Raw genomic sequence first — 14,485 nt, 5'->3', positions numbered from 1 at the left:
CGAGTCGTGCCCGAACCCGTCGGGGATGGAGCAGTCACAAGACGCGCAGCAGAAACCCCCTGTCATTGGGGAGCCGTGCCGAAGGCAAGAGGATTCTCACGCGGAGAAGAAGGGCGGGAGGGAGATGTGTGAGGGCGGGCTGGAGAGAGGAGATCTCGCGAGCCCGAGCCTCGGCCCCCAGATGGACCACCTGACGCTGGAGGACGAGGCTGTCACGGAGAATGCGCTGATGCTGAGCAGCAGGCCCTGCACCCCGAAGGGGGGGGTGAGCACTGGGATAGGGCGGGACATGCCGCTGATGGCCCGGGACGCGAAAGTCTTCACCGTGCATGTGGGAAACACGTACAGTCAGGCCGAGTACCATGTTGAGAGCTTGCTGGATGTGCGCCGCCTGCTCCGAGATTTTGCCTCCATCAGCTTTCGACAGACGACGCGGAGGTGAGAGAGACCGGAAGCTGTCGGCAGCTACGACAAGGGGACAGCACTCTTTCTGCAGCAAGATGGTAATATGCCCACGGCCGCTGCATGACTAAGATAGTGCTCCCGTTGCGAACCGAGGGCTGCGATTTTGGGGCTTCCACTCGATATCGCGAGGATCTTCATTCATAATCAGACATTTGACTAGGGGAGAAAGTTTGGGGAGGATAAATAGATCACTCTTCACATACCATTAATATGTTAATAGAAACATGCTTGGGGGGGGGGGAGGGGGGTTGAGGAAAAGGTCTATACATTGCTCAGTTTAGGGCTTGTAGTGGGAACGACCAATACGTAATTACCACCCGCGGTAACATGTGTGAGGTAAGTGGCAAAGCGTCGATGGTCGAGGAATGTTGTGAGGGAAAGTAAAAGACGATTTTGAGAGCTTTGTGCAATTATTTGTTGGGTTTTTATTTACTAAGCGGAGACGAAGATTTTTCGGCGATTGTACGATGATGCTCGTATCTAGCATCTTGAGCGACGCGGGTTGGCACTGGGCAGAGGATGCGTCCTCAGGAAGCAGTATTAGGTGTTTGTAAAGGAATGCGGAAGATACATGTGGGAAGCTCGGAGAGACGTGCATGAGGAGGGCTTGGCAGGACGTTCTCAGGGGACAAGGGGGGAGGTTGACTCGGGGGGCTGAGAGAGGCGGCGCCCAACACGTCATCATGGAGCCGCACACCCCGCAGACGAGCCACGGAGGTTTGGCATTGTGGCCCTGATGTTGCTTTGCGTCTGACCAGACGGAGATCTTTGCTTTATCATATCTGAGCTGGTCTTGCATTTAATAGCAAAGTGGCGATGCGCATCACTTCTTCATTGTTTCTCTCCCACGACCTCCTCTGGAAGTTCATCTTGTTCTTGCACAAGATCCTCCGTCTCCAAAAAGCGTTGTTCGGCTTGCGTGTCGGAAGCTGCGCTTACAAGACCCAATCTTCTTGTTGTTTAGAAGTATACCTTTCGAAATAATTCGCGGTGTATGGACGCACTCCCTGCATCTGAAAAGCTTGTTTGAAGCCCGTCAACCTTCATGGTATCTTTTCACCCTTACGTTACCTGCCGAGCGCAACGTTCACACGACGGCTTTGTGTGGTGAGTGGCTGCTGCAACGCGACAGTAATGTCCAGATCTTTTATTCTTATTTTACCTTCCCCTCTTGCGTAAGAACGGGCTCGGCCCCTGTGTGCACAATACAACCTCTTCTCTGAGAAGCATTGTTTGTGTCAGATGAATTGGAAAAATGCATGCCGATCTTTGGCGGTCGATGCATTGGGCACAGATGCAGGAGGAAAGATTGCTCTTGATGAAAGGAGATTGGGATTTGACACGGGCCAGACATTCTGACCCGACACGGTTACTCCTTGACTTGCACGCGCATTGCGATGCGTATTTTAACGGCACTGCTATTTCCTCTCCTTGCCTGCTCTGCCACGTTGACAGCTTACTTTTCACGCTCAGCAGATAAGATGGCCCCCGTGCAATCCACCCTCATCGGTGCCCTGGCCCTGGCCGGCTCCGCCTCCGCCTTCGTGACTCCCTCCTTCAAGCTCAACGCGGTGCAGCACGCACGCACCAACGACGTGCACATGGCGGTCCCCATGGGCATCAACGGCTTCGGACGCATTGGTCGCTTGGTGGCTCGCATTGCCGTCAAGGACCCGCAGTGCAACCTTGTCGCCATCAACACGGGCGCCGACGCCGAGTACATGGCATACCAGTTCAAGTACGACTCCGTGCACGGGCGCTTCGACGGGAAGGTGGACGTGGAGGGCGACGACATCATCATCGACGGCCACCGCATCAAGACCACCCACACTCGCAAGCCCGAGGAGATCGGCTGGGGCAAGCTGGGCGCCAGCTACCTGTGCGAGTCCACGGGGGCCTTTTTGACTAAGGACACGTGCCAGGTGCATCTGGATGGCGGCGCCAAGAAGGTGGTCATGTCCGCGCCGGCCAAGGACGACTCCCAGGTCATTGTCATGGGCGTGAACGAGGTCGACTACAAGGGTGCGGATATCCTGTCCTGCGCCTCCTGCACGACCAACGGCCTTGCTCCCATCGTCAAGGTTGTCAACGACGAGTTCGGCATCGAGGAGGCACTCATGACCACCGTGCACTCCTTCACGGCCACCCAGATGGTTGTGGACGGCTCCTCCAAGAAGGACTGGCGCGGCGGACGTGCGGCCTCGGTCAACATCATTCCCTCCTCCACCGGCGCCGCCAAGGCCGTGACCAAGGTCATCCCCTCCCTTAAGGGCAAGCTCACCGGCATGGCCTTTCGCGTGCCCACGCCCGACGTGTCCGTGGTTGACCTCACGGCCCGTCTCTCCAAGCCCACAACCTACGAGGCCATCTGCGCGGCCATCAAGAAGGCCTCCGAGACCACCCACAAGGGCGTGATCGGCTACACGGAACTCCCCATGGTCTCCCAGGACTTTGTGTCCGACCCGCGCTCCACCATCTTCGACGCAGGCGCCGGCATTGCTCTCAACCCGCAGTTTGTGAAGCTTGTGGCCTGGTACGACAACGAGTGGGGGTACTCTTGCCGCGTCGTCGACCTGATCAAGATGGTCGCCAAGCAAGACGGCGTCTCGCTCTAAGCTACTAAGCGCACGCTGCCCGCCTGGCATTAGGATTGGGCAGCAGCATTTCAGCTCGGGCAATATGCTATCCTTATATATGTGCGGTGTAGCTGGTGTGTCAAGAGGATTCTAAGCTTCAAGCCTTGAGGCCTCGGACGCGCACTGCGGCCCGCCCTTGTTTTTGTCCTGCTCAATAGTTCGCTTGGTCGTTTTATGCTGTCTGTCCCCGGCCTGACAGTTCGTGATGTTGTCGTGAAAGAGCGTTTCTCTGTGTGGTTCCCGGTGACGTGCGATTTTGTGGAAGGATGAGAAAACGTCTGATATCGAAGAGCAGACGCACGAAGAAAATGAAAGATTTCTGATGGACAGCCAGGGGAGAGAAAGCCATCGCCAAGGGCGTGGCGCTCGTCTACCCCAAAGCTACTCCTGCGGCTTCGTGATGTGTCCCGTAACGTGATATCTTCTTTTTTCAATCTCCGTTCTGTGCAATTCATGCTCCTGACCTCAGGCATGGGATGCAAAAATCATCATATCCGTATCCGTTCACTGGCAAAACTTCCGACCGCAATACCTCGCAATTCATCTAACCGTCCTTCCCCGCAATATATGTATGGAAAAAATTTGAACTCTTCCTTCACTGCGTGCATCATAGTGCCTGTAAAAGCCACCTCCGGACAAGACAAGTCCTAAGGCGCCGTGTGTGGCGTGACTCTACTAGTTCCACCCTCCCCCTCGTCATCCTCAGGGCCCCTCCCCAAGGAAAGCCCCCGTGAGAGCACAGGGCCGGGGCCGGTGCGTCTCCCTATGGCCCTGTTCTTCAAGAAGGACCTCGTAGGCACCTCACTTGCTGTCCACCGTACTCATGTGCACGATCAGGTCCACCAGGCGGTTTGAGTATCCCCACTCTGTGGACGCGTGTGAGAGCGATGACGGACACATGGTCATCGCCGGGAGAAAATGAGAGGCAGGTACGCAAAACAGACTACACAGGTCCCCGTTGCACGCGTGCTTGACCTGCGCCATCGACTCCACGTGTGGTCTAACCACTCATGTACGTACCGTTATCGTACCACGACACCAATTTGAAGAACGTGGAGTTGAGGCCGATGCAAGCGCCCGCGTCGAAGATGGAGGAGCGGCAGTCGGTGACGAAGTCCTGGGAGACCACGTCCTCCTCCGTGTACCCGAGCACGCCCTTCATGGAGCCCTCCGACGCCTCCTTGATCAGCGCCTTGATCGCATCCAGGGACGTCTCCTTGGCCACCTTCACCGTCAGATCGACCACGGACACGTCCGCGGTGGGAACGCGGAAGGCCATGCCCGTCAATTTTCCGTTGAGCTCCGGGATGACCTTTCCGACGGCCTTAGCGGCGCCAGTGGAGGCGGGAATCACGTTCACGCCTGCGGAGCGTCCGGCACGCCAGTCCTTCCCGCCCTTGGAGGGCCCATCCACGGTAAGCTGGTTGGCCGTCATGGCATGCACGGTGGTCATGAGTCCCTCCACGATGCCGAAATTGTCATTCACGACCTTAGCGAGGGGCGCCAGGCAGTTCGTCGTGCACGAGGCATTAGAGACAACGTCCATGTCAGGCTTGTAGTTCGTGTGGTTCACTCCCATCACAAACATAGGGGTGCCGTCCTTGGGCGGCGCAGAGATGATCACCTTCTTGGAGCCGCCCTTCAAGTGGCTGCCCGCCTTCTCCGTGGTCGTAAAGACACCGGTAGACTCGCACACATAGTCGGCGCCCGCCTCGCCCCACCCAATTTCAGACGGATCCTTGGCCTTGTAGACCTTAACCACCTCTCCGTTGATCACCAGGTTACCATCTTTCGCCTCGACGGTCCCATCGAAGCGCCCGTGGACAGAGTCGTACTTGAACTGATACACCATGTATTCCACGTCCATGAAGGGGTCGTTGATGGCCTTCACCACAGTCTTGGGGTTCTTCACTGCCGCTCGACAGACCAGGCGGCCGATGCGGCCAAAGCCGTTGATACCAATGCGCACACGAGAATCTGCACGCGATGTGGAACACGAGGTGACATATTTAGATGTCGAACCCGGAGGGCAGATAGATGATGCAAAGCAGACACGAATCTAGAAGCCGCAGAAGGACGAGAAACTTACCAGCCATTTTTGGAGTGAGTAGCTTTTAGAAGAGAAGAAGCGCTGTGAAAATGGTCGTTGAGAGGTATCTACACGCGTGAGAGGGTCAGACGGACGAAAGAGGGCGAGGTATGTGCCATGCGTCACAAAGCCACAAAATTGCAATCCTCACAGGCCAATCTAAAGGGCCGCACATGAAAGCACTCTCAGGATCCATGCGTGTGTGAATGACCACACTAGAGACTAGAAAGGTTGTCTTCTACGACTGGTTGAGCGGCACAGGAGGATCCCCTTCGGATTCCCCTAGCTAGGAGCGCCTCAAGCCCAAGGTAAAGAGTCAATCACGACATTAGGCATCCATCTAGCATCGCTCGGGCGTGTCCCAAAATATCAGTGCATTATGCGGGATTGCTTCCAAGATCCGGAGGATAGGGAGTGGACGGGCTGTGAAACGAGTCCGTTCAGGGGGAGCAGCCGATGCATCTTGTGGAACAAGAGGGATATTCGACAGGAATAGGATGCGGGCGTCAACAACCCAGACACTGCGCCCTCCCCCGTGACCGTAAAAAACGCCCACGTCTACCAACAGGCTAAATCATAGCCCACACACCTCATGCTTTAGACGAAGGGCCAACAACCGTCGCAGACTGAGAAAACTAGCGCTCTGACTTGTGTATCTTGACCGCCTGTTGAAGAACATAACACTCCGCTGCTGCGGAACATTCAACCCGAGCCGAGCCGCTCATGCAAGTTAATTTTAGACTTTCTTCTTTACACGGCTCGAGTGAAGACTTTGGGGGCATCAATTATTCTCGTTCTTCTTGTAATTGTTTACGAAGAGATTTGATGTACTCAGCAGCCTTTTTTTTGTCCAGATACGGAAGATCAACACCCCTTCCCCCCCCGCCATGGCCTGCGCCTCCTTGTTGGTTCTTTACCTGGGCCAGGAGTCCCAGTGGTTTGTACCTTTCCAGAATATTCACAAGATGAGCTGTTCGGATTTTAGGATACACCCCTTCGCGAAGACTGGCATCGAGCATGAGAGTGTGAATGTCTTGATGCAAGAGGGCGCCTAGGGTCTGATGGAGCTCGGCGAAGCACTCGCGGAGCTGGAGGACACCACAAGCGTCAGCAAAGGCTTCCAATGCAGCCACATCCAAGCTCAGATTATATAGTCCTGTCGTATTGACCGCCCGAACCTTGTGGGGGTCCAGAAGCGTGGCCAACATCACCGCGTGGATGTGAGTGCAGGACGCAAAATGCAGTCCGTCCCTGGCTTCCTTCGGCATGTACGTGAGGCACATGAAAGTCACCTGCAGGTAGCTGACGACATCTTCAACGTATGAACGTGCCCCGCTCGCCAGCTTGGTGGGCTCCCATTCGATGAAGCATATTCCCTCCAGCAGCTCGTCAATCTTTTTCTGGATCAGCTCATACACCAGGTGCTGTGCAGCAATGCTTGTATCCTCCAGCGCCCGGCGCCCTGCCCCCAGTATTGCTGGGATACTCTTGGACGCGGCCTCCGTCGAGTTGAAAAAATGCGCCGCTGCAGAGATCAGCATCGCCTCGAAGGCTGTGGTCACACGGGCCAGGGCCATGGCGTCGACGGAGACCTGGCAGGCCTTGGAGATGGGGATGTCCGCCGCCTTGCCACCGGCGCCCGCCAGCTCCTCGTCCAGGAGCCGGCGAACGGTGGCCAACCCCTTCTCTATCAATACAAGCAAGGTCGTCTCCATGGCCGCGGGATGCTGAAGCTGGAGCCCGTACAGAAAGCAGAGCGACGCGGTGCGGTAGAGCTCCCTGGAGAGGCGAGGGACCATTACAGAGAAAGGAAAGGCCCGGGGGTACCGGACCCCTCTACCCACCTTCGTGCCTCCTCTCCTGGGAGTTCTTCCGGTGCGATAGCCGCGCATCGCACTCCTCACCGTGCTCGACTCCTCCAACTCGCCTCTCCGCCCCTCCCCTTGCTCCCCCACGTCCGCGCCGCCCTCCAGCACGTACGCGTTTTCCCAGTCCAGGCCGTAGGGAAGAACCAGAGACCGATACTCTTCCTCGCAAGTCACGCTCAAGGGCTGGAACTCCTGCTGCTCCAGCACCAGCCGACACCTGGCATCCACAGAGAGCTCCTCCGCGGCCTGTAATCCTTCGCGCAAGGGGCCTCGCAGTGTCTCCATCAGAGGGCGGGTGTCAAAGCGGAAACAGTCTTCCCCCAGTGTCGAGGCCAGGAGCAAGGCTGTCTGCTTAAGCTGCAGGAGGAGGGCGGGAGAGCGGGCCTCAGGCGAGGCGACCGTGGCCGCTATCACGGCCTCCAGCTGGGCGCACACGTCCCGCTGGATCCCGCGCCACACCTCCTCCAGTCTGAAGACAGGGATCAAGCCCCCTGGGTGCTCTGTGGACCGAATGGCCGCGTGCTCGGTGACGAAGAAGCCGGCGTAGTAAGCCATGGCCTCCTGCAGTTGGGCGGCCCGCTCGTCCGGCCCCTCCCTCCCGGCCCCCGGGCTGGGTGCCCGCTCGGTGGCTTCGGCCGAGGAGGATGGGGCAGGGAGGGAGCCTCCCGAGGGCAGCGAGGCTTGCGGCAGGCGGTTATTGACGTAGAAGAGTTGGAGCTCATCCAGGGCCCCCAGATGGGCGTGGATGTGAAGGGCTCGGTGCAGCGGACCCAGGCTCTCGGCGAGGGAGGAGAGGGCATGCTGCTCGTCTCCTGCGGGGGCCTGCCGAAAGTAGGGCAGCGCCTGTAGTAGCTCGTCCTGCACCCAGGCGGAGAAGCTCGTGACGTGATTCGTTTGCCGCAGCAGCAGCTCGGCCGGCGTCGGGGCCAGTGACCGCGCATCCAACGCCCCGAGGGCTGGGGCCCCCAGAAAGCCCCCCAAGCCGGTTCCTGCGCATGCGGCCTGGCCGGTCAGGTAGCCCACGCACTTGCGCAACACGCCCTTGCCGATGCTGGTCGACTTGCCCCGAATGGCCACCAGCCAGTCGGACACGTCCTGCAGGGCCGAGGACTTCAGGCGGACGGCCAGCGCGGGGAGCCACGACTCCACGCGATCGACAAAAGGGTGCTGCACAGCCACCCTCAGCTGTTGGCTGATGCTGTCCAGGGTGCGCAGAGCCGGATAGTGCCGCCCTTCCTCGATTTGCTGCTTGGCTTTGGCCAGTAGCAAGGTGAGCTCGTGGCACTGTGCGGCTACCACCGCGGCGATCTGGATGTGCCGCTGGTCTGTCTTCTGCCGCTGGAGCTCGTTGCCTATCTTGAGCATGTCTTGGCCCGTGCGTCTGATATCCTCGTCGAAGAGAGAAATCTCTTCTTTCAGAGCAGCGGATCTGCTTTTGGCAGCCAGAAGCTCTTGCACGGACCCTAGAAATTCAGAGTAGTACCGACTGCACACGCGCTCTATCTCCTCCTCCCTCCGTTCCCGAAACTCCGCCAAGCTACTTGGCAGCGATTTCTCCCATCCGCGCTGTCAAGGCGTCAAATGAGATGACGAGAAGGGAGCCAGAGGCATTTAGTCAAACAAGGATCTCGAGCGCCCCATGCCTTGTTGAGAACTCACCTCCAGGGCGTTGCGAACACAGAGGGCAACCTGCTCCATCGGGCCAGTCACCGTCTCCAAAATCATTGATTCTATCCCTTCTCGCCGCCGCTCCTCCTCCAATACCATGACTGCTCCTGTCGAATTACCCTCTGTTTCGATTGCGTTACAATTCGACGTGCGAAGGAAAACATGGGACAAAGACACCCGGACTCATCATGCTCCACCAGGGACTGACAGCAGTCATCAAGTCAAATTACTGCGGTTACGCGGGCACCGAACATCCATTCAAAAGTCACATAAATTACACCAATGTGAACTGTCATGCTCGCCTATCGCACAACACCTCAAGTAGGCGATGGGCTTGGGGCGGCGGCACGACAAAAGGGCGAGCCCGGCAGACCGAAGGCGGGGGGCTCGGATCCGCCCCTGCGTGCTTAATTACGGAACAAGCACTATCTGAACCCACTCTGACCTTCTCGTTGCGAATATTTACATTTAAGTGTCTCAGATGGAGCCAAGAGAAGCGCCTGGAGATCCGAGGGGCAGCCACCGGGCAGGAATGGGGCAACAAAAGGTAAGCTTCTTTCAGTCCCTGATCAGACATCTCGTCCTTGACCTAGCTGACTGCTGCCCACCGAATGGGGCACAGGAACGTCACCAGTTCAAATCAAAAGACGAGCTGGACGCTTATTTGCGAGTCGCGCATGAGTCTGTGGCCATAGGGCGCGAGACCCTCACGGCCGTGGCGGGTCAACAGGAGGCCTTGGACCGCTCCGAGGCCGTTGTGGACTCCAACCGCTACGTCATTGAGAAGAGTGCTAGGACCTTGCGGGGCATGACATGGTGGGGATCTCTGCGGAATTATTTCTCTGAAGAGCCCGAGGCCCCGCGGCCCCGCACATCGACCTGGCTGGCAGATCGGCGCGCAGGCCCCCGGGGCCCGGGCCAGCAGGCAGGGGAACGGACAGAGGCCCATTCCAGCGATGCCCCCTTGTGGAGGGATCAACCACGGGACGGCTGCAGCAATCCAGTCAAGGATGAACGTCAAGAGCTTTTCGCACGGAAGGTCAATGGCGAGACCGCCGACGCTCGCCTCAAACGGGCCCATGTGGCCGGGCAGGGCCCCCAGAGCCTGAGTGAGGTGGCGCGCATGCAGGACGAGTACCTGGAGAGCCTTGGAAAGAGTCTGGACGAACAGCGGGGCATCGGAAGAACCTTGCATGAAGCCTTGAGTGAGCAAAGAGTGCAGGTAGACCGGCTGGAGGCGGGTAGCGAGGGGCTGGAGGACGCGACTCGGGCCGTAATCCGTAAGGCTGCCCGGGCATCTAGGGCCCGAGGAGGTTGGGGCGCAGAAAGGCCGAGGCTGTACAAGTTTGTAGCTTTCCGAGAAGTGCGGTCGGGACTCTTCCTAAGCGTGGCCGGTGAGGAGCTCCGACTGCAGGAGCCGAACATGAGCAAAGCCTGCCAGTTTGCGGCCTACACAAGCCAGGCCCTGACGGGCCTCCAGTCCGTTCTTTCCCGGAAATGGCTTGGCCAGCACTGGATTTCTGGGGCTCTGGGTGTGCGAGGAATGGGTCTGGGGAAGAACGAGGAATGGGAGGTTGACTGGCGCCGACCTGAAGGCGCTTTTTTTCTGTTGTGCTCGGCCAACTGGGGTAGTGGCGGGTACTTGATGGCGTTCCCCAAAAAGGATGAGAGACTGGGACAAACGCTGGCTTACGATTTGCGCTTGGGTGGATACAATGGAGAAGAGCGAGGGAAGGCCGCGCTTTTTGAGATTGTTGACTGTGAGAGCTACCGGACTACAGACGTGGTGACTGAAATTATACAGAAGAAAACTCCGGCCGAGTTAGCCGCAGAGGAGGAGCGGAAGCGGCGGGGCTCTCTCATAAGCTTAGAGGCGTTGAGAACAGGATAATTTATGTTAAAAACGCATGTAAAGAAATGTATACATGGCACGTGGATGCTCCACTTCCGCGCATGCCTGCGTTATCCTTTCTTTGTTCCGATCCCCTGACGGTATGAGATAAATGGGCACATCGACGAGTACATGGTCTACGAAAGATTACATGACCAGCAAGGACACGACAGCGAACCTATGCCCCGGCGTTCCCCCAGCACACCAGGCAGAGTCATTGTTGGGGCCCCGAGGCTTGGAGTGCACGGGACAGAGGCCTCGCAGGGTGGGCCGAGTTTTGGCGAGCGGCGAGAAACGACTTCTGAGGGCTACCCATACTCGGCAAGCGCGAATTTCACGGCATCAGCACGCCTCCGGGAGCTCGCGGGCCGGACATTACAACGTTACATGCAGGTTTCGGTTGCAATGGGAGAGAAAGCATGATAGCTTGAGCCCGAACATCACTTAGGCTGGAGGCGGACACCGATGGGAGCGAAGGCGTGCATGGTTGTTTCGAAGCAGTGTCTGAGATCAAGCCTGAGGCCATGGAGCTCCATATTGGCGCACCATTGCATGTTTGAGTATGAGTTCCTTGCAACTAATACAAGCTATTTTGAAAGATATATTCGAGGGTGCGGTAGGAGACCCTCTTAGTCGGGTGCGCCAGAAAGGGTGGGGGACGTGCGGCTGGCCACCGTGAAAGCCCTCCCTTGAACACGACTGCATCTTATACCACAGAACTTCAACAATGTTGTTATCGAGGTTTGCTATGCGTCAGCTTTGGGCCCATGTGGCAAAATCGAAATCGTGCCATCGAAGGGATGAGGTAGATAAATTTTATCGCCGAGAGACCTGAACTTTTTCACTGTGAGGGAGGGCTAACCGACATTCACGAACTCTATGTATCATATTTTGGAGGTGCAGGAACTTACTTGAATCTTCGTAAACCATGAGCAAAGATGCTAAAGTGGAGAAGGGGGGAGCGACCGAGCTAACAGAGGAGCAGATCGCTGGTACGTCCATCTGGTCTAGCGAAGTCCTTCACTTTCCCTTGCCCATTAACTAGCCACGCTGACCTACTCTTGTGCAATTCTGCCTGGATGTCACGGAAAACCAGAGTTCAAGGAGGCCTTTTCGCTCTTCGACAAGGACGGGGACGGGACCATCACCACCAAGGAGCTGGGTACGGTCATGCGCTCGCTAGGCCAGAACCCGACGGAGGCCGAGCTGCAGGACATGATTAACGAGGTGGATGCGGACGGAAACGGGACGATCGACTTTCCCGAATTCCTGACCATGATGGCGCGCAAAATGAAGGACACGGACTCGGAGGAGGAGATCCTCGAAGCTTTTAAGGTAGGTAAGGACGGGTGCGCGGGCCTGCCTGACGGGCGACAAATGATACCCTGGCTCACTTTTTTCTCGCATTTGCTTTTGGGACCGTCCTTGTTCCCCAGGTCTTTGATAAGGACGGCAACGGATTTATTTCGGCAGCTGAGCTGCGGCACATCATGACGAACCTTGGAGAAAAACTTACGGACGAGGAGGTCGATGAGATGATCCGAGAAGCCGACATCGACGGTGACGGTCAGATCAACTACGAGGAGTTCGTTAAAATGATGATGGCTAAGTAATTATGATTCCATATCCGCGCGACTGGGAGCGAAAAATCAGGGAAGGAGACCACAAGTGACGGAGATAACGAGTTACGCCCTTGAAGGAGCATGGGGTCGAATCTAGACAGACGGGTCAGCGAGAAGCTGAAAGGAAGGTGACGTGAGGCATGTCGGGAAACGAAGCCTGAGCGCTTCTCCCGGGAATATGGAACAGTTTCGCAATCTTTTTAGACCGGAAAGTGAGATCGGTGTATTTGAGTGTCGTCGCGGTATCGAGCTTGTACCTTTGGCTGACTTATTCATGGTTTTGGATCGATCGAACTTCGGGGTAAATCGTAGGAATGCTATCTATCCGGTGAGGTTACAAAAAAAGGGAGAAAAAAAATGCAGCATGTCGATATTCCCTTCTTTTGTTTTCATTTTATCAAAATCAGCGCCACGCATAAGCTCGCTGTCTTATCACATCTGCATATGGTTGTGGGAGATCAACAAGCATATAATACTGAGGAATACACCAGGAACCTGCCGGAATCCGCCCCGACCGCTTTTTCAAATTTTCACTCGCATTCATCTTGAGGCTTTCTTCGTCACAAGTCTAATCCATCATAAATATCCGCATGCATAGGTATGGAGACTACTGATGCTGATGCGTTGGAACGTTATCTGCCACGAATCCTGCCCCGCGATTTCCTAGCCCCGTCAGTCTCTTCAACCTCCCCACCCACTGCACTGCACATTAAGGCAACGAAGCTGGAGGGCGGGCAGTCGAATCCCACGTATTTGCTCAGGCTTCAACCCTCTGATCGTCAATTGGTTCTCCGTAAGAAACCTGCGCTTGTCAAAGTAGCTTCCGCTCATGCCGTAGAGAGGGAATTTCGTGTTCTTGAGGCCTTGCAAAATTCAGACGTGCCCGTTCCTCCCGTCTACCATCTCTGTGAAGATGCTTCGGTTTTGGGCACTCCCTTCTACCTAATGGGTTTCGTTGAAGGGCGCATCTTTCGGGATCCGACTTTGCCAGGCATAAAGACCTCTCAAGAGCGGGCACAGTATTACCGGGCGATGTTAGCCACCCTGGCAGCTATCCATACGTTGGATTGGCGGAAGCGGTCCTTGAGCACGTTCGGAAAGCCAGATGGAGGATACTTTGCTCGACAATTGAAACGTTTGAAAAGTGTGATGGAAAGACAGGCTGAAAATGCTGGATACTTCCCAGGTTTGCAAGAAGTGTGCTCGGACATGTTGCTCTATTCTGAGCAGCCAGGCTTCAAATTGAGGGACCAAACTTGCCTGATTCACGGGGACTACAAGGTCGACAACGTGGTATTTCATCCCACGGAGCCTCGCGTCATCGCTGTGCTAGATTGGGAACTCTCCACGCTGGGCCACCCTATGGCTGACCTGGCCAACCTCGCCATGATGTTTTTCGTCCCAGCCGTTCCCCGGGCTCCTGTCTCTGGCCTGCTTGGACTGGATTTGGAGGCTCTGGGGATTCCTGATGAGGATGAGCTGGTGAAAGCGTATTGTCAACTAGTCGGACGTTCCTACCCAGACAGGGCATGGCGCTTTTACACAGCCTTTCTCTTTTTTAAAAACGCGGTAATCTTGCAGGGTGTGGAAGCACGGCGGCAACAAGGCGTAGCCTCAAGCAAGCATGCAATTAAATTATTGGATCTAGCTCCCATTCTCGTTGAAATTGCCAGACAGCACTTGGTTGAGGCACAGGAGAGAATTGGACAGGAAAGCATTAACAATGTGACACAAGAGGACAAGAAGAACAATGTGGTGGTTTCTCCAGTCAAGAACATTGAGGCATGGGCGGAGGAAGTTTTGGTCGTGGTCTTTGATTGGGGGGGCGTCCTGACCCGCTCCTCGCCCCTCGCCGCTATCCGGAACCACGAACGTCGGAACGGCCTGCCTGCGGGCTATCTCAGCGTGGCAATTCACTCAGCCGGTGACGAACATGGCCTCTTCCAGATGTTGGAGAGGGGAGAAGTAGCGCTAGACGATGCTTTTCTTGAAAAATGGGAACTAGAGCTCACATCCTCACGCAGTCGGCGGGCTTATGTACAAGTAGCGCACCGCGTAAAATCCGCGGAGTTACCGATCGACTTCCGCCCTCCCTACATTAACGTCCGTGCACTCATGTCTCAAATACTGTCTGCCTCAACAGCCATAGATCCCGCTATGCTTGCCGCTGTGCGAGCCTTGCGTTCTGCGGGGGTGCGTACCGCTTTGCTAACTAACGACTTTCGTGTGGCGCCCAGTTTTTTTTC

General features: G+C 56.4%; 3 protein-coding genes across 3 annotated transcripts; all 3 read right to left on the bottom strand.

Moving 5' to 3' along the window:
* Positions 1-1,916: 1,916 nt before the first annotated feature.
* Positions 1,917-3,362, bottom strand: NGA_2100500 (glyceraldehyde-3-phosphate dehydrogenase). The gene has a single exon (XM_005855940.1). The coding sequence runs from the start codon at positions 3,108-3,110 to the stop codon at positions 1,935-1,937; it is 1,176 nt and encodes a 391-aa protein (XP_005856002.1). The 5' UTR covers positions 3,111-3,362; the 3' UTR covers positions 1,917-1,934.
* A 2,659-nt stretch (positions 3,363-6,021) lies between these two features.
* On the bottom strand, positions 6,022-7,562 carry NGA_2063800 (exocyst complex component 6b; the record flags this gene model as incomplete). Its single annotated transcript, XM_005855936.1, has 1 exon — positions 6,022-7,562. A coding segment is annotated over one exon (1,541 nt), but the record flags the coding sequence as incomplete, so codon positions are not given.
* Positions 7,563-10,055: 2,493 nt separating this feature from the next.
* Positions 10,056-10,370, bottom strand: NGA_2087700 (conserved c2h2 zinc finger protein; the record flags this gene model as incomplete). The annotated part of the gene is made up of 1 exon (XM_005855939.1): positions 10,056-10,370. A coding segment is annotated over one exon (315 nt), but the record flags the coding sequence as incomplete, so codon positions are not given.
* Between the last annotated feature and the right edge of the window lie 4,115 nt (positions 10,371-14,485).

The sequence above is a fragment of the Nannochloropsis gaditana genome (genome assembly GCF_000240725.1).
Source record: "Nannochloropsis gaditana CCMP526 unplaced genomic scaffold scaffold071, whole genome shotgun sequence".
Taxonomy (NCBI): domain Eukaryota; class Eustigmatophyceae; order Eustigmatales; family Monodopsidaceae; genus Microchloropsis; species Microchloropsis gaditana.
Note: the sequence above shows the minus strand (reverse complement) of the source record. Positions and strands in the feature narration are given on the sequence as shown.

Coding starts and splice junctions, on each gene's coding strand:
- NGA_2100500 (XM_005855940.1), bottom strand. CDS start 3,110: ATGCCAGGCGGGCAGCGTGCGCTTAGTAGCTTAGAGCGAGACGCCGTC.